The sequence below is a fragment of the Aspergillus aculeatus genome (assembly GCF_001890905.1).
Source record: "Aspergillus aculeatus ATCC 16872 unplaced genomic scaffold ASPACscaffold_11, whole genome shotgun sequence".
NCBI classification, from domain to species: Eukaryota; Fungi; Ascomycota; class Eurotiomycetes; order Eurotiales; family Aspergillaceae; genus Aspergillus; species Aspergillus aculeatus.
The window spans coordinates 817,416-833,743 of NW_017962986.1; the positions used below are offsets into that span (position 1 = coordinate 817,416).

General features: G+C 53.5%; 8 protein-coding genes across 8 annotated transcripts; 5 read left to right on the forward strand and 3 right to left on the reverse strand.

Annotated features, from left to right (window-relative positions):
• Positions 1-1,975: 1,975 nt before the first annotated feature.
• Positions 1,976-2,925, forward strand: ASPACDRAFT_61957 (uncharacterized protein; the record flags this gene model as incomplete). Its single annotated transcript, XM_020203728.1, has 4 exons — positions 1,976-2,161; positions 2,204-2,504; positions 2,538-2,629; positions 2,710-2,925. 4 exons carry the CDS (start codon positions 1,976-1,978, stop codon positions 2,923-2,925), a joined length of 795 nt encoding a protein of 264 aa, XP_020054783.1.
• A 66-nt stretch (positions 2,926-2,991) lies between these two features.
• On the reverse strand, positions 2,992-4,428 carry ASPACDRAFT_53325 (uncharacterized protein; the record flags this gene model as incomplete). Its single annotated transcript, XM_020202737.1, has 2 exons — positions 2,992-3,781; positions 3,875-4,428. 2 exons carry the CDS (start codon positions 4,426-4,428, stop codon positions 2,992-2,994), a joined length of 1,344 nt encoding a protein of 447 aa, XP_020054784.1.
• Positions 4,429-5,576: 1,148 nt separating this feature from the next.
• On the forward strand, positions 5,577-6,877 carry ASPACDRAFT_61958 (uncharacterized protein; the record flags this gene model as incomplete). The annotated part of the gene is made up of 3 exons (XM_020203729.1): positions 5,577-5,603; positions 5,661-5,891; positions 5,951-6,877. 3 exons carry the CDS (start codon positions 5,577-5,579, stop codon positions 6,875-6,877), a joined length of 1,185 nt encoding a protein of 394 aa, XP_020054785.1.
• Positions 6,878-7,377: 500 nt separating this feature from the next.
• On the forward strand, positions 7,378-8,497 carry ASPACDRAFT_1903405 (sugar O-acetyltransferase). The gene is made up of 3 exons (XM_020198790.1): positions 7,378-7,578; positions 7,671-7,907; positions 7,967-8,497. Exons 1-3 carry the CDS (start codon positions 7,472-7,474, stop codon positions 8,331-8,333), a joined length of 711 nt encoding a protein of 236 aa, XP_020054786.1. The 5' UTR covers positions 7,378-7,471; the 3' UTR covers positions 8,334-8,497.
• A 107-nt stretch (positions 8,498-8,604) lies between these two features.
• On the reverse strand, positions 8,605-9,114 carry ASPACDRAFT_61960 (uncharacterized protein; the record flags this gene model as incomplete). Its single annotated transcript, XM_020203730.1, has 1 exon — positions 8,605-9,114. The coding sequence occupies one exon, from the start codon at positions 9,112-9,114 to the stop codon at positions 8,605-8,607; it is 510 nt and encodes a 169-aa protein (XP_020054787.1).
• A 736-nt stretch (positions 9,115-9,850) lies between these two features.
• ASPACDRAFT_122250 (uncharacterized protein) lies at positions 9,851-12,080 on the forward strand. The gene is made up of 6 exons (XM_020196515.1): positions 9,851-10,055; positions 10,184-10,586; positions 10,650-10,799; positions 10,850-11,020; positions 11,084-11,209; positions 11,267-12,080. The coding sequence occupies exons 1-6, from the start codon at positions 10,004-10,006 to the stop codon at positions 11,751-11,753; spliced, it is 1,389 nt and encodes a 462-aa protein (XP_020054788.1). The 5' UTR covers positions 9,851-10,003; the 3' UTR covers positions 11,754-12,080.
• Positions 12,081-12,212: 132 nt separating this feature from the next.
• ASPACDRAFT_44959 (uncharacterized protein) lies at positions 12,213-12,859 on the reverse strand (the record flags this gene model as incomplete). Its single annotated transcript, XM_020201521.1, has 3 exons — positions 12,213-12,383; positions 12,440-12,657; positions 12,715-12,859. 3 exons carry the CDS (start codon positions 12,857-12,859, stop codon positions 12,213-12,215), a joined length of 534 nt encoding a protein of 177 aa, XP_020054789.1.
• A 1,576-nt stretch (positions 12,860-14,435) lies between these two features.
• On the forward strand, positions 14,436-15,567 carry ASPACDRAFT_1881849 (copper acquisition factor BIM1-like domain-containing protein; the record flags this gene model as incomplete). Its single annotated transcript, XM_020198261.1, has 3 exons — positions 14,436-14,634; positions 14,695-14,766; positions 14,836-15,567. The coding sequence occupies 3 exons, from the start codon at positions 14,436-14,438 to the stop codon at positions 15,393-15,395; spliced, it is 831 nt and encodes a 276-aa protein (XP_020054790.1). The 3' UTR covers positions 15,396-15,567.
• Between the last annotated feature and the right edge of the window lie 761 nt (positions 15,568-16,328).

The following is a 16,328-nucleotide window of genomic DNA, read 5'->3' on the forward strand; positions in this document are numbered from 1 at the left end:
AAGCAGACTTTGGATTCCAATGATATGGACATGATTAGTATGTATCACTGCTGCTAGAAGCATAGCAGGCAATTTACTTCTTCAGAAGGAAGAAGTCGAAACAATAAATCCAAGTCTTGTCTTGCAAGCTTTCATGAGATCAGAACGAATCTATAATGTAATTTTGTCGAAATACTAACACTAATTTGGTGATCGACAAGAACTTCATGACACAAACAATACCCAGACCTTCGTATATAAGTAACAACAAAGATAATGGCTCATCCTTGAAGCTACAATATCCCCTCAGCATGGTGCAATTCCCAGCACGATGTCTACAACTATGAACACCACCATCTAATCCCTCCCCAACGAGATTCTCGCCCTCCTCCCCGCCTTCCTCGACAACATTGAGGCCCTGACCATCGCCTCGTCCAGCTGCCGCCTCCTGCGCGACAACTTCGCGACCGCCTCGGCCCCGACCTTCGTCTCGCGCTAATCTGTCATGACTCCGTTTCCCACTTATTTTTTCCTATAATCAAGAGTTTGTTAACCCCATGCTCGACCACTTTAACCTAAAATGATCCACTCTCATGTAAACGGTTGTATACCGTAGTTTCGGGTAACAAGCTCTAATGTTTTTGACCTTTAGCCCTAAGTCCTCTCAAAACTTGATAGTCAATTGCCGGGAATGCTTGACAATCCCCAGCAGTGATGAGGTACGGTCCGGCCCGGAGTCCCACTTCAAGGGCACCGGCCACTAAGCTTAGTGTGCAGGTTCACAAATATGCAGTCCCTGAGCCACTGATAACTAGCCCTTCTAGGTTCTACCCCATACACCTAAGACATTTCGATATCCTCGGAGATGAGGCATCTTGGTCTCGCTTTAGTGTTCCGAGTTTTGACAGGAGAAGTCCGCTTAGGCCTAGGGTAATAAGAGAATCTCCGAAGAACTACCGTATACCGGCTTTTGAGCTGATTGGTCGCTGCGATGTATGTTGGGCCTCTCTCAGAGCCCTGTTACTGTATCCAGAGCCAGTTAATCTTGGTGACCCATTTTTCCCTACGAAGAAAAAATCAATACAAACACTCATCGTTGGCCTGAGAGTGATGGTGTTTACTCGTGTGCAGTCTCTGCATGCACAGAATGGCCACAAAAAAGGGGCGAACAGTGGATATTCATGCGCAAATCTGGGTCCATTCGCTTGAGCAAAATCTGCTTTCATCCATTCGATGATCTGGAAGATAATATTAGATCCCTAGTCCAATGAGCTGCAAGATCTGACTTAGAATTGCCCATCATATATTCCAAGAGGACTGGAAATTCGTACCAGATGTTGTGGGCCTGAACGATTGAGGTTCTAGCACTGCAGATGACGCAGAAGTTGCAAGGAGTCTCTGAAGATGGAAGAGACTGGGTGCGTGCTATCACCATCACTCTGTCATATGCCTCAAGTTCTTTCTCGGTCCTGTACAGCAATGGTAGACAATTCGCACTAATTGAATCGGTGCCTCCACCTCCTAGTCCTAGGTTCAATTCTGTGGTCAAAATGTGGGCTGATCTCAAGTTATCAAGCACGATATGGATCTTAGTACAAACGGCCAGATCTGTCAGCTCCGAGTCATCCGCTCAATCAGCACTAAGGAGCTGCTGTATGTTGCCAATCCGTAACTCCGCAAGACCCAATCTTCACCGGATTCACGCACTTAGTAGTGCTTACCCCTATTGTAAAATGAGATGAAGGGGCCCATTCTGCTTGGGACCTGATAGGACAGGCAGGTGTAGCGAGAAATCTGCAGATGTTTTAAATTCAGGCCGATTGCTGGAAAGACAGAGACCAGGAGCATTCCACACCCTGGATTCTCCCTCTGCTGTCATAGCTCTGTTGGTAGGCGCATCCCTATTCCGTTCCGTCCCGGGTAAAATGCACTATGCGCGGTTCCTCTCGTTGACTATACTGATGTTGCCAGAAGCCCCAAGCGAGGGACTCAGAACATGATTATCCCTCGTCTTTCCTGCCTGGCCCTGGTGGTACTGTGCGCATTCATTGCCCTCGTGAACGCGGCCGCCGACCTCAGCAGCGAGAAGCCTTATCAGAATGAAGGCCCTACGGCCCTGGGCGTCAAGATGGACCTGAACTTCGCAAGGACCTGGCCGGACCTGGATCCCAAGGACCCGACCGTGCGGCGGAATTAGCTGTTTAGCAGCCATCTCCGCTTCAAGAGCCCTGTCAACGACGAGACTGATGGCATTGAGGACGGCCAGCTCTGGCAGATGGCCCTCACAGCATACAACGAGATGCTCGCGAATCAGGAAGCGTACAAGGTGCCAAGACCCCAGAGGCCCACGGCCATGACAATCCTCGCCTTTGATCACGAAGTCATCCTCGCCTCGTCGCAGAAGGGCGCGTCCTTCTCCTATCACTATCTAGATACCCCGGTGGCCAAGGCGCTGGCACGCTGCCAGACGATGTGGCGCAACAGTTACCAGACAGAGGCGATCCACAGAAGGCAAGGCCAGTGTGGTGAGGAAATGGCCGCTCACTTGTATTATTTAGTGCATCCGGCCACGCCACTGAGCAGTCAAAAGGCAAGAATTGCTACCATTGTCAGCGGTAACCAAGAGGATCCTTGTACGGATTCCAGAGGGGTAAGTGAGAGACTAGACGGGTCTTCTTTCAACCTCTTCACCACTCATCTCGCGACTTCTACTGATGAAATTGCTGAAAGGTAACATTTGGCTGCAACCTTTTCGTTCAGGAGTATGGTTTCGAAGTTCTGGATAAAAGTCAAGCCTACAAAACGTTCGACCTAAGCGAGATCGCTGGGGGTATTGAAGAGAGGAGTCAAATTCAACTCTGCTACTCTCCTGATGAAAGCAACGACGGCACTGATATAAGCAGCGACAGGGAAAGCGAGCTATTGAAGGGCTTGCTTGTGAGATAAATCCCAATCCTTCTAAGAGTTGAAAGTGGGGAAGTGGCTTGTGAATGACCGAGCATATCGATTGATTTACCAATCCCGTTTCCACTCGACCAGCTCGAGCCGTACTCCAGCCTGAGTGCCTAGCTCCGTAAGCTGGTGCCTTAACTCGGGAGGCCACTCGCCTTGATTAGTATCCATTTCTTCATAAACCAACGAAATGCCTCGAAGGTGGGGTGTGTAGGTCCTCCAATCCTCCAGCCACGTCCGCAATAAGATCAAAAGAGCAAAGTCCTGCCATTCATACATCGGCCAGGTTTCAACAAATCCATCGTTATTCTGAAAGCCTAACTCGTCTGTGAGGGACAGGTATTCGATGTTCCGCGGGAGCACATCCTGCAACCGCTTCGTGGTGTCTTGCGCAAACCCTACCAGGAATGCCAGCGGAATTTGAAGTCTCTTGAGCTTGTCAAACTCGACCATCGTACGTAAAGAGCCCTCTGTCTTCACGGCTGGGTGGAATTGATCACCACCTCCTAGGGGAGCCTCGGCGAAGATGGTCAAGTCTGTGAGAGTATCTCGAACATGGGATAATGCGGCCGCGATCCCATCAAGGTTGATAATGGGTACAACAATAGCGTCGAGAACACCATAATCGTAATACCAAGTCCAACGAAGTGATTGAAGGTTGCGGGTGACGGACAGCAGAGAGCCGAGGTTTGCTTCCCGTATGTCGGCGAGATAGATCGAGGTGAGGCTGGATGGGTCAGGTAAGCAAGCTACAGGCCATGCGAAAGTACCTGTGTTCTCAACTGCAGCCGAAATGTGTTTGACGTGCGGCAGGTAGAAGAACGGTAGGACGAGTGATTGGCCCAGTGGCCTTTGACCTCGAAACCTTAGTGTTGTGTACGGGGCGCCGGAATCGTCATAGGAATGGAAGGATACTGCTTGGAGATGCTAAAAGTCGGGCAACCTATACATCGCAGGCTCGCAAATGGCCGACTGGAGAAGCATCCCAATTATCTTACTCTGCTGGCAGAAGATATAGTCAAGGGACAGACGTCTCATGTTCGATAATTGTGCTAAAAGTAGAGCAAGTAGAGCATCTGGAGTACCCTTGCTTAATTCCTCTATCCAGAAGTCACTGTAGGGGACTCTTGTCCTCTGAACGAATGCAATGAGTCCGGCTAATTCAGCAACGGGGACCGAAATATTTTGAGCTGCAAATTGTTTCCACCGCCAGCGGTAGGCCGGCAGGCTATGAAATTGGAAACTGGTGATGTGAGCAGCTAGCTGAGGTTTGCTGATGATTGTTCGTAACAGCGGTATGATTGGGGGAGGGTCGTGATTTTCTCGCCAGATCCAGTCGATTTTAGAATAGACGTATGGCTCAACAAGTGCGCATAAATACTTATTGACGAGGCCTAGTGCCCTGAACTCAGCTGTTGAAAGCAAGTCAAACACTAGGTCCAGGATCTCGACTGGGCAGCGGAGAAACCCGCATGACCCATGATGTTCCCAGGGCATTAGTGTGTAGCAGGAAAAACAGTGCAGAGAGAGATGTGCGATGAGAAAGAAGGCAGAATCTTCAATCAGTCTAAGGGACAAGGCTGTGACCTTGACTTTTATGATGTTAAACGACTAGACTAGTACCTGAGACTCGGCCATCCACTTTAAGAAGGGCTCCACTGGTTGATCCACTCGATGCGAATTTTTACAGTCGGATCGCTCTTCTTTCCTGATGCGGCAAATTTGGTCATGGCATGTCAATAGTGCTTCGAGGATGTAGCAGTACGCTCGACTCAAAATCACCACTAAGTAAACCAGGTAACCTGGAATCCCCTTGTGTCAATCATTTTGCTTCAGTGCATCAATGTGACCATTCCAGCAACGAACCACATTCTTGTTGCCTGGGGCATTCGTAATTTGTGCAATGCACGTTTGTTTACAATTTCTGGGTTCATCTACACCTCAGTTTGTAATCGGTATAAGAACAATTCAAGATAAGTTGTACCCCTATCTATCTCAACACTCAAACTTGTCAAAGCTCTGTCGCTTTCTCTGGATGAACTCTCCAGTGAGAATATTATAAGAATTAGACTAAAATCAGCAGATCAAGAACATTTAGTCAGGACTCTACGTATAATCCTAGAGGGCTATAGACTACGGACCTACTGACTATGTAGTATGATGTACTAGTACTACCAGGGATCTACTATTTGATCTTCTCACTCATACCACGTTATCATTTATTCTACCGGCATACTGCCATTTGCTGAACCGCCGCAGTGGACTTCCGTATCGATACCCGCCAGCAGAAGGGACCCACCGAGCCAAGGCAAGTCGATCACTAATCGATACGAACATAATAAACAAACTCATAATACGATGTTGACCAGGTATCCCCACTGCGTATCTGCGGATTAGCAATCCAGCATCAAAGAAATCAATCTCACCTCAGACCATGTCATCTTCCAGCCAAACGGAAGCTCTATGGCCCGACAGGATAGTCCGATAGGCTGGCCGTGGGCGGAATACGGAGGGCTAGTCCGCCCAGTGGGGACGCGATCAGCCTTGAACCCGTAAACTTCCCAACAAAACAACCTTATTTATCTGCAGTCAATTCCCACCCCTCTCTTCATGTTTTTATCACCTGTCAGCCTTCTTTCAAAATCATGGGATTGTCGACACGTATAGCAACAGTACATCCCCTTCCCCTCACTCAGAAGGGCCGTTCTCACTCTAATCCGATCACCTAGATCGTCCTCGGCCTAGCTGTACTGCTGGGCTGGTTGACCGACCGCCACACCCTCATCTGGCTGACGGTGAACAACCATCCCAGCCGACTTCCCCAGGTTTCCAAATTCGCCGACCAAAAAATCGTGCTCGCGGACCGGATCCGTAACTGCGAAGATGTCCACCTCGACACGCAGCGCGGCTTCGCCATTTTGAGCTGCGACCCGGGCCGCGACACCTGGAACACCGTCATGGTCGGTCCCCCTCCCTCCCCGCATTCTTATCCCACCGACTGACTCCCCACACAACGCAGGGAACCTTCATCAACGCCACCAACCCGGGAACCCTCTACCTCTACAACTACGCCTCCACCTTCGACTCGACCTCCGACGAAAACAACCTCCACCCACTCCCATTGACCAACTTCCCCACCACCTCCCGCCAGACCTTCCACCCCCTGGGCCTAGCCTACGACCCAAAGACCTTGCAACTCTTCGTCGCGAACCACGCCCCGACCGGCTCGGCCATCGAGCTCTTCACCCTCGACCCCAACTCTCAAGCCCCGTCGCTCCGCCACGAAAAGACCATAACCCACCCGCTCCTGCACGGCCCCAACGCCCTGCTCGCCATTTCCGAGCACGAGCTCTACATCACCAACGACCACCGCTTCACCCAGCGCGCCTCCCCGCTCCTCGCCGCCCTGGAGACCTACTCCGCCTACCCCGGAGGCACGGTGGTCTACGCCAACCTCCAGACGGACACGTACAAGGTCGTCGCGCACCTGCCCTACGCGAACGGCATCGCAGCGCTCAACCACACCCACGTGGCCGTCGCGTCGACGACGTCGCCCTCCGTGACGGTGTACCGGATCGATTCTGCCACCAAGGATCTGGAGAAGACGCTGTCCTTCCGGACCAGGTGCCTGGTGGACAATCTGAGCACGGACGGAAAGGGGAAGCTGATCTTGGCGGGCCATCCGTTCTTCCCGGCGGTGGCGAAGGTGGCTAAGACGAACTGGGCGGTAGATTTCGAGGGGAATGGGAAGGGTAAGCCTGTTGCGGAGAGAGGGCGGGCACCGAGTTGGGTCGCCCAGTGGGATGGGAACGTGGAGGGGCGGGTGGAGGATTTGTTTGTTGGAGAGGAGTTCGGGACGAGTTCGACCGCTGTGAGGGATGTGAAGAGGGGGTTGGGGGTAGTCAGTGGCTTGTATGAGAGAGGGGTTTTGGTGTGGAAGGAGTAAAAGTTGGAGAATGCTGGTTTGGTGGAGTAGATCTATTTATTATAGATGATGACTGTTTACGTATCTCGGAGGACACTGTTGGACTGACGATCTCTATTGTTGATTACACACCTCACCGAGTGGCTTTGTTAATAGAGTGTAATTATTCCATGGGTGATCAGTGTATTTCAAGATGTCTCTCAGCACCTCTCGCTACTACTAGAAGGGCGCACTCGTCGACTGAATCCAACACCAGTACTACTTGCGATAAGAGAGGTATGGTTGTGATGCATCATGGATGACTGTGGCTGCGGGAAGTTATGCACACATAACATTATGTACTAAGCGGAGGGATGCTAGCCCGTAGCCTGTTCCTCAAGGCACCAAGGCAGATACTAGGCGGTGAGGCGGCGAAACATCGGCGCCAAGCGCTCCGCGACTCCAGCAGTTGGGAGTATTTCCCGATCGGGAATCGAGAGGCGCGATGCCCGCTTTGCGGAGTCGCTACCCCGCGGTTGACCATCCTCCATAAATAGGCGCGCTGCCACGAGATAAAGCACCAGGGTATTCCCTTTCATCTCCAGACAGTCCATTGTTCATTAGATCACCGCCACCATGTCTGTCGCTGCGTCCGAAAAACGACCCGAGATCATCGAGATCGCCCGGGGATTGAACCATGTGCCCATGTGCGAAGAGTACGAGCGGATGATCTCCGGCATGCTGTACGTACACACACATTGAAGTTCCCTGGTGTGTCGTGTGCATACCGTACGGGCTGCAGATCGCGCATTGGTGAAAGACGCTGACGGCTCAGCTACAACCCCAACGTCCCGAAGCTTCTGGAAGGCCGACACCGCGCCCGCGGCGTGGCCCAGGACTACAACAACCTCGACGCCAAATCCGTCCCCTTCGAGCAGATCGCTGAGCGGCGCTTCGAGCTCCTCCAGAAGATCGTCGGCCGGGTCGGCGAGGGCACCTTCATCGAGCCGCCCTTCATGCCCGACTACGGCTGCAACATCAGCATTGGCCGCGACTGCTTCATGAACTTCAAGTTAGCCCAGACTGTCTCCGTCCGGTTACCTCTTATCGCTGATGATACCTCTACCAAAGCTTCACCGCCCTCGACACCAGCCTGATTATCATCGGCGACCGCGTCCAATTCGGCCCGAACGTCAACATCTACACGGCCGGCCATGACGTCAGCGTGCTGTCGCGCCGCAAGTTCGTCGAGTTCGGCCACCCCATCACGATTGGCAACGACTGCTGGATCGGCGGGAACGTGGTCATCCTCCCGGGCGTCACCATCGGGGAAGGATCGACGATTGGCGCCGGCTCCATTGTCACCAAGGATATTCCTCCCTTCTCGGTAGCGGTCGGGAACCCCTGTCGCGTGCGCAAGACGATCCCCTCCGCTGAGGAGGAGGAGCAGGATCCGAATAACCCGTATCGCAACATGGTGCGGGAGGATCGGGTGTGAACAAGATGACGACTGGGGTTGTAGGTGGAATTCTGCAGAGCACCGCTGGTGGAGACATGGGATTTGAAATGTTCACACTCAATAGAGACGATGTTTTTAGACATGAACGAGCACATTCTAAAACATATACACAGGAGGATTAAGACCACAATAATCATACTACACATTATTTAGATTGGGACATCTATGAAGGCAGGGTCTGAGCGCAGAGTAGAGGCCAGACGGCCAACATGGCCAACAAGCACAAAAACCATCCTGCGCTCTCTCACCGTCAACCCGACCGCGCAATCTCCGCCAACCCATCCAACCACGCCTGGTGCCCGTTCAACATCGGATTCGGCTTCTGCGTCGCCAGCTGCGCGGCGGGCTTCCCGATCTGCGACTCCTGCGTCAGGATGCGAACCACCCCCCATTCGGTCTTCTCCACGATCCACGCATGGTAGATATCCAGCGCGGTGTCCTCGTCGCCCTCCTGCCAGGCGCGCCACGCGAGTCTTCCCGGCTTGTTGTCTGTCGGCGGCACCGACTCGTGCACTTCGGCCTGGAGCGGGGGGAATCCGAAAGTGGAGAACGAGAACTTGTCCCCTTCGTGCAGCACAGGGCCGGAGCTTGGCGGGGAGATCTGGCCCACGTTATCGTAGTAGGACTCCCATTTGGTGATGGTGGCTAGGTAGTCCCAGACGCGCTCGACGGTGGTGCCGGGAACGTAGACCTCGTTGGAGACGAAGTTGTCGGTTGTACCCGGGTGGTACTTCTGAGGCCAGTTGACTGCGGCTTGCATTTTGTGGTTGATGGTAGAATATTGGGTAAGGTAGGTATGTACGGAGTAGGTATACTTGTGTAAGCTAGGTCTGGGTGGACCACAAAACCTTCAGCTCGGAAGGGTCGGGACGACCGCAGCAATCAGATAAGTATGCGTCGCAGCAGCCCTGTTGCTCGAAAATTGATGACGACTGTCTACGCTGATGAGATCATCCAGCAATACTGGATAAGGTATTTAACTCCGAGTCATTCCGGAGACCGAAGCCTCATCCTCAGCCACAGCCGCCCGTCTGAGACACCACCACACCATCACCGTCTTCTTGGCCCAAAATGTCAGGCCGACAAACTCGGCACCAGATTCAGGGATTTCATTGAACCCCCTTCCAATAAACTTTTTCAGCCCTGCCAGACCAGCCAGGGAAACCCCACGAGGGATTAGGGACTGCCTACTGGCTTGAAAGGGATTAACGTCTTCCCAACTGGAACAAACTATTGGATTTGGCCCATCGTTAGCCGACCGATAGGCAGGTGTTCCCACCTCCTCCCCACCCGGTATTCTCCCCCTGGACCAGTCAAATGCGCTGCGCCACAGTAATCCAGCACCGACTAAACCCAAGTCAGGATGTTCTTGTCGCCTGCCGCCCCGCTTCGCAATCAAAGTGGCTCGAAAATCGAAACGCCCTTCTGTCCCCCCTTCTCCTCTTTTGCCTTCCCTCACCACCCCCCCCCAAGTCCCTCAGGGCCTAGGCAGACATAAAGGGTCCGCCCCCGAGCCGCGCGTCAAAAAAATCGAAAAATCCGGGATCTCGACCTTTCTCCCCCTCCCCAATCCCTTCCCTTTAAGCAATGAACAACATCATCCATCGATCCATCCAATCTTGAATGAAATTAACACACCGACTGAAGAAATGAATCTGCTGTCCACCCTCGTGGTGGTGGTGGCCGTAGGTTTGGCGAACCGTAAGCAAGCTCGATCATGATCCACGTGTTTTTTTTATTTTATTTTTTTTTATCGTTTCTTTGTTGCCCATGTTTCACTTTTGGGTCAAAGGTCACATGATTGACATTTTGGTTGCTCGGGATTTTAGTCATCGCCGCGCAGGACTGCAACGCCCAGCAGGACGAATACGGGCAGGGGACTGTGATATACACGCAGGACCAGCTGGACCAGTTGACGCAGAACTGCACCACCCTCTATGGGGATCTGGTCGTGGGCTCCAACTACACGGGGAGCTTCATCGTGCACAACCTGACCAACATCACCTCCAGCATCTCCGTTCAGAACTCCACCGGGCTGACCTCCCTCGAGGCCCCGGATCTCATCTCCCTCTATGTGGCGGGCTTCAGCTACGCCTCCTCGTTGCGGTCGATCTCGCTGCCGCAACTGCAGACGGCCGAGGTCATCACCGTCAAGAGCCGCACCCCGCTGACCGTGTCGGCCCCGAATCTGCGGAATGTGAGCTACCTCAACTTGTTGGGGAGTGCCATCAGGTGGGTTTCCCGTCACATGACTTGTTGATTTGAACCAGCTGGTAACGTTGTGGGGGTGTCTAGTTTCGACTTCTCGAAGTTGGAGAACATCACGACCGGATCCTCGATCTGCGGCGAGTCGGGATGTGATACGCAGTCGAGCCAGATAATGAAGATCGACCTGCCCGCACTGCGGCAGGCGGCGAGCCTGTATGTCGGCGGGAACGTTTCCAGGTATGTTTCTACTTCCAGCAACAAACGACCATCTGGCTCACACCGAACAGTCTGTCATTACCGGTGCTGGCATCCGCCGGCAACATCACCCAAGCGACCACTAGCGGCTACGGCGACTACGACGCGGGCTTCACCGTGCACACGACGCAGCACCTCAACTTCTCCGTGCCGGAGCTCAGCTACATGAACGGCAGCCTTTCACTGCGGGGCGTTATTGATACGTACGTACCCTTTCTACATCTCGATACTCACCGTCACCATGATCACTAACACCACCCCCCCAGCATATCCGCTCCATCTCTGGTAAACGCCACAGCAGACATTCTAATCGAAGCCTGGACCCCACTCGCCGTGAACCTGTCGAGCCTCGAGTACGCCGACGACATCACCATCACGGGCGAGATCACCAGGTCCGTCCCTGTCCCCCCCCCCTCCCCCTCCCCCTCGATCAAGACTAATCCCAGCAGCACGGACTTCTCCTCCCTTAAAATGGTCAACACCTTCTCCCTCAGCTCCTCCAAGCACCTCAACTGCGACAAGGTCCTCCCCTCCAACACAAGCGTCATCCACGAACACTGCGACGCCGTGCCCGCCAAGAAATCCACCCTGGCCCGTAACATCGGCATCGGGGTCGGCGTCGGCGTCGGCGCCTCGCTGCTGCTGGCCGTCGCCGGGATCGCCATCTACCGCCGCCGACACGCCCTCGCCAAGAAGAAGCGGAAGGGGAAGCAGGCGGTCGGGGCTGGTACGGCGGCCAGTACGGGCGAGGACAACAGTACGCTGGAGTTGAGGCCGGTAAGCAGTGGGGAACGGAGGGAGGGGGAGAGTCCGAGTCGCGGGTCGATGGAGCGAGGCGCGGACGACAGCGAGGGGAGGCAGAGCCAGACGGCCGTGGCGCCCGCGGCGGTGGTCGTGCCGAGTGAGCCTCCGCCGCCTTATTCGCGGTGGGGGTGAGGGTCTTTTTTTGTCAGTATCGGAATGTCCACGGTATAGATTTCGGCATTTCGTTGTATATAGTTCTTTACATACATATTTATAGATTTGCTTAGCGGGGTCGTGGGATAGATCATGTTATATATATATTTTTCACTAGCGGGTCTGGCAGGGGGATGTAAAGGTTATGGATGGTGAGACGCCAGCATTGTCACTATCTTTATCTTTGGAGCGCATAGCTATTCAGTTTCCCTCGATTGACTTGAGAGCAGAGAGACATTTTTGGAGCAAGAACAAGATATCTTTATTCGAAGCAGCTCGATTAAATCTTTGCACTATAGTACACACAACCTATCTATCTCATTCACAGCAATTAATTCCTCAGCATACTCCGGGGTGAGGGACAGCGTGACCGAGGCAGTACACCATCCACCCATCACTCCACAACATGCCTCCATCTATTCATCCAGAAGAGACAAATCAAACCATAACAACCCCCCCAACCACAGCAGCAGCAGCAACAAGGATCCCGCCCACGCTCATCGACGCGCCCGCTGCCCCAGACATCGAAGTGGCCGACGCAGAAGCCGCGGAGCCACTGGACGAGGCCGAGGAAGAACCGGTGGCTTTCGCCCCAGAGCTAGCAGCAGTCTGCACCCCGTACATGCACGTTAGCTTCGTCGATTAAGTTATACTGGGACTCATACCGAGTTCGCAACCGCCGTGGCGCTCGCTGTAGCCGACGAGGCGCTGGGCGTGGCGCTGTCGCCGCACGCTTCCGCCGCGGACTTGACGTCGTCGCCGTAGTACTGCCAGATGTTGTAGGTCAGGGCGCACTCCAGGCAGCCGCTGAGCTCGGTCTTGTACGTGGTGTTGGAGCAGTAGGTGGAGTTGGAGTCGTCTTGGGACATGAGGATCACTCCGCCTGTGATTTGGGTTAGGATGTATGGGGATGGCAGTGGCTCAATGCGCAAGGACGTACCGCAATCGGCGTGACATTCGTAAAGCGGACTACCGGGCGAGATGTCCTCTCTTATGAACAGGGGGAAGCTGGATGAGATGCTCCATGCGAGGGTTGAGGTGAATAGAGCTGCTAGAGCAGTCACAAATAGGATGAAGCGGTGCATTGTGGGGGTTTCAGTTGTTTTCAACGGTGGGTGAGTGATTGAGAAGGAATGAGTGCAACAATGGCAGACACGAGATGGGGTAAAATTGGTGGTGTTGTGAATTTGGGGAATAAGGAAGCGTAGGGTACAGACCCCTTATATTCAACTTCAACAAGCTTGCTGCATCACGAACTCTCCACCTCGGGCGAGGTGGTAGGGACCTGTCGGACCACCTGCATCCGGATACTTCCAGTACCCAGGACCGCCGGGCAACCTCGCAAGTATCGCCTACTATAGCTCTAGCGGGAAGGCTAGCCCGATGCCCTGTGTATTGCAGCTGGTGGATTCGCTGAGCGAGATACTACATGGATTGGCTATTCCACCGCATTCAATAAATTAATCACGCAGGCAACGGCGCTAAAGGCCAGTTCCGTGCTGTAGGATCTTTTTTTTTCGATTCAAGATCCTTTGCTATGATTATAGCAGTAGCGTCTGTTACATCATACCTTGTATAGACTGAAAAGGTCGGGCGTCGGTGGTCGGAGCCATTTCGGCTTCGAAGGCCAGAACCGACAGCCACTCATCCAAATGCTAGTGCTAGACTTGAAAATACTTATCCGGACTCCGTCGCGAGGACCGATCCTTCGTGCAGGTGAGTGAGGGTCCGTGGTAAGGGTCTGTTAGTGCCTACAGAAGTGGTAAGGCTCCTGGCAAAAGCTCGCGGTCGCAGGGACAAACCCTGGTGTGATGTAGTGACCGAGTCGTTGAGTGGGTTGCATGGAGCGGCACCAGCTGCCAACAATTGGTCAAGGTGTCTTCTCTCTGCTTAGCTAAAAGCACCCATCCCTGCCTAGGGTTCTTTCTGCCTTAGTCTGAACAGTTAGAGACTTGACCGGACAGGAAATTCTTGCCAATATTTATGTGCCGTGGTTGGGTCGGGCCCTTGACTGCTGACGGCCCACTTATTATCTTATCAGATTGAAAATCCGAGCACGCTAGCAAATCTCGGTTCCCTCGTCCGATGCAGTGATTGGAACAAATCTCCGCGTGACCCATATCTCAATTTGTCCTCGGACATAATCCTTGGACTGGGACAAGGATGTTTGTGGTCGGAAGGGAACGGAGTGACCAGGATCTTATCAATCTGATATGATCTGATGTCGGGCTTTCCTCTTCCGGTTGGTGTCTCCTGGTACCTAGTCGCTGACTAGCTCCTGGCGAGGTGGCACTGCAGGAGGGGTTCAGTGTTGTCATCTCCACTCTGCGAGACAGGTCAAGCCAGGGTTCGGTGGTCGGAACCTCACTTAGGAATTCTGACCTGCACATGTCGTCTTGCAACCCACTGCGGATCTCTATCACATGGGTTGGCGAAGAGTTCTTTCAGCTAAGGTTGCAACCAGCCCACCAGGGCCGTTGTCGGGTGTAACGTTTTCGAGAAAGGGATACTATGGATGCCGATCCTATAAGACGGCCATGCGAGTCCGCGGGCTACGGTCACCGGCACAGCAATCCTTCTGTTCCAGAATCGCCTTCCTCTGAGCCTAGGGTTTGAGCAGTTACCCCTCATCACCTGCCACCTTCACATACACCTTCGATAATGTCTCCCATCACCATAATCACGGGGCTGCTTGCCACAGCCAGTCTAGTCATCCCTGGCTCTCTTGCCGCAGAAGCCACGGACATGGGGGCCGCTGCGTTCTTGTGGCCACCAGACCGTGCCTGGGGCGCGGCCCAGGACCGCACTGCCCCCTGCGGTTCCTCAGCCGGCGTCACCAACCGAACCGAGTTCCCTCTCAGTATGCACCCTCAGATCATCACACAGCCATCACGAACCTCCAATCTAACCCATGCCCCAGCCAACGGCGCCGTCTCCCTAGTCCTCCAAACAGAATCCTACTCCGTGAACCTCGCCATCTCATATGACAACAGTACGCTCCCCTTTCCCTTCCCCTCCTCTCATCCCAAAGCACCAAAGACTAACAAAACCTTCTACAAAGACCCAACCAGCAACTCCGACTTCAGCACGATCGTCTCGAGCAGCAACTTCCCCGACCTCGACCCGGGCCACGAATGCTACTCCGTCCCCAACCCCCCCTCCACCATCACCACCGGCTCCAACGCCACCCTGCAGCTCAAGTACGTCTCCGACTTCGACAACGACGGCAACGAGACCTACTACGCCTGCGCCGATATCACCTACGTGCCGCTTGCCTCCTTCGACACCTCGATCCCCTGCTTCAACGTCTCGGAGGCGACCTCGACTGACTCGTCCTCGTCCCCGTCTTCCTCGTCCTCGTCCTCGAGCACATCCTCTGGATCATCATCGTCGTCGAGCAGTGGTAAGAGCGGATCCAGCGGCCTCTCCAAGGGCGCCATTGCTGGAATCGTAGTCGGGACGGTGGTCGGCGCCGCGCTGGTCGGCGTGGCTGCCTTTGTGCTGGGACGGTACTGGCAGAAGAAGGCGCAGCGGGAGCATGCGGTCGCGATGAACATGATGAACCCCGTGCAGAAGACGTGGTCGGCTTCGACGGCGGGACGGCAGGGGGCTCAGGCTTAAGGGTTGGGATGTGATTTATGCTTAACTGAATGAATGTGTGATGCTTATGTTAATGGTGGGGTGGTAGTCTATGGTTTGGGGTGAGGGATCGTGAGATTGGTAAGGTGGAAACGACAGGTGGGTAGTGCTTATGTGGAGATAATTGATGAACGAATGATACGAGTTGATGAGGTTCGACGTGTCGAATACTGAAAGCTCATCTCTATGCTGTGCTTTACTCTAGGACAAGAATTGTTGGCTTAACGCTGTCTGCAATTCGCAGTGCTTTACTCTCATCCACGGCCGCAACCTACGGCAGCCTCGAGCTTGTTTGTGGGGCATTGGGTTCATCTTAATAAGTCCTTAAAACCTACTAGATCAGATGTGTGGTGGTCAAACCCCGGTAAAGACTTGATTTATTAGGTCTACAATAGTAGAAGTTGAAAGCGTAGAGTGACTCGCAACCAGGATCAAACACGTAGTGACGTGTACAGATGGTGTCAAGTAACGTAATCGTCAACCGAGCGAGCCACGCAAGCGAGCGAGCCACCACCCCCTGAATCCTCCCACCTCCAAGAACTGAAGTAATTCAGCGGTCAATTACACCACCAAAAATGCCGAAATCATCAAAAGACTTGTTGTACCAAGAGGGCCGAATCTGCCTTGCCCTTGAAGCTATAAAGACCGGTCAAGTTGCCTCAATTCGTGAAGCTGCTGACGTTTTTGATGTTCCTCGCTCAACTCTTCAACACCGTGCAAATGGCCGTTCATTTCGTCAAGAAACTCGCCCCAATTCTCATAAACTTACTGCGAGAGAGGAAGAAATACTTGAGAAGTGGATTCTCTCGCTTGACGCCCGCGGCGCACCTCTAAGAAACTCCGCAGTTCGTGAGATGGCCAATATGTTGCTTCAAAAGCGTGGAAATCAGAAGAGACCGATAACCGTGGGAGAGA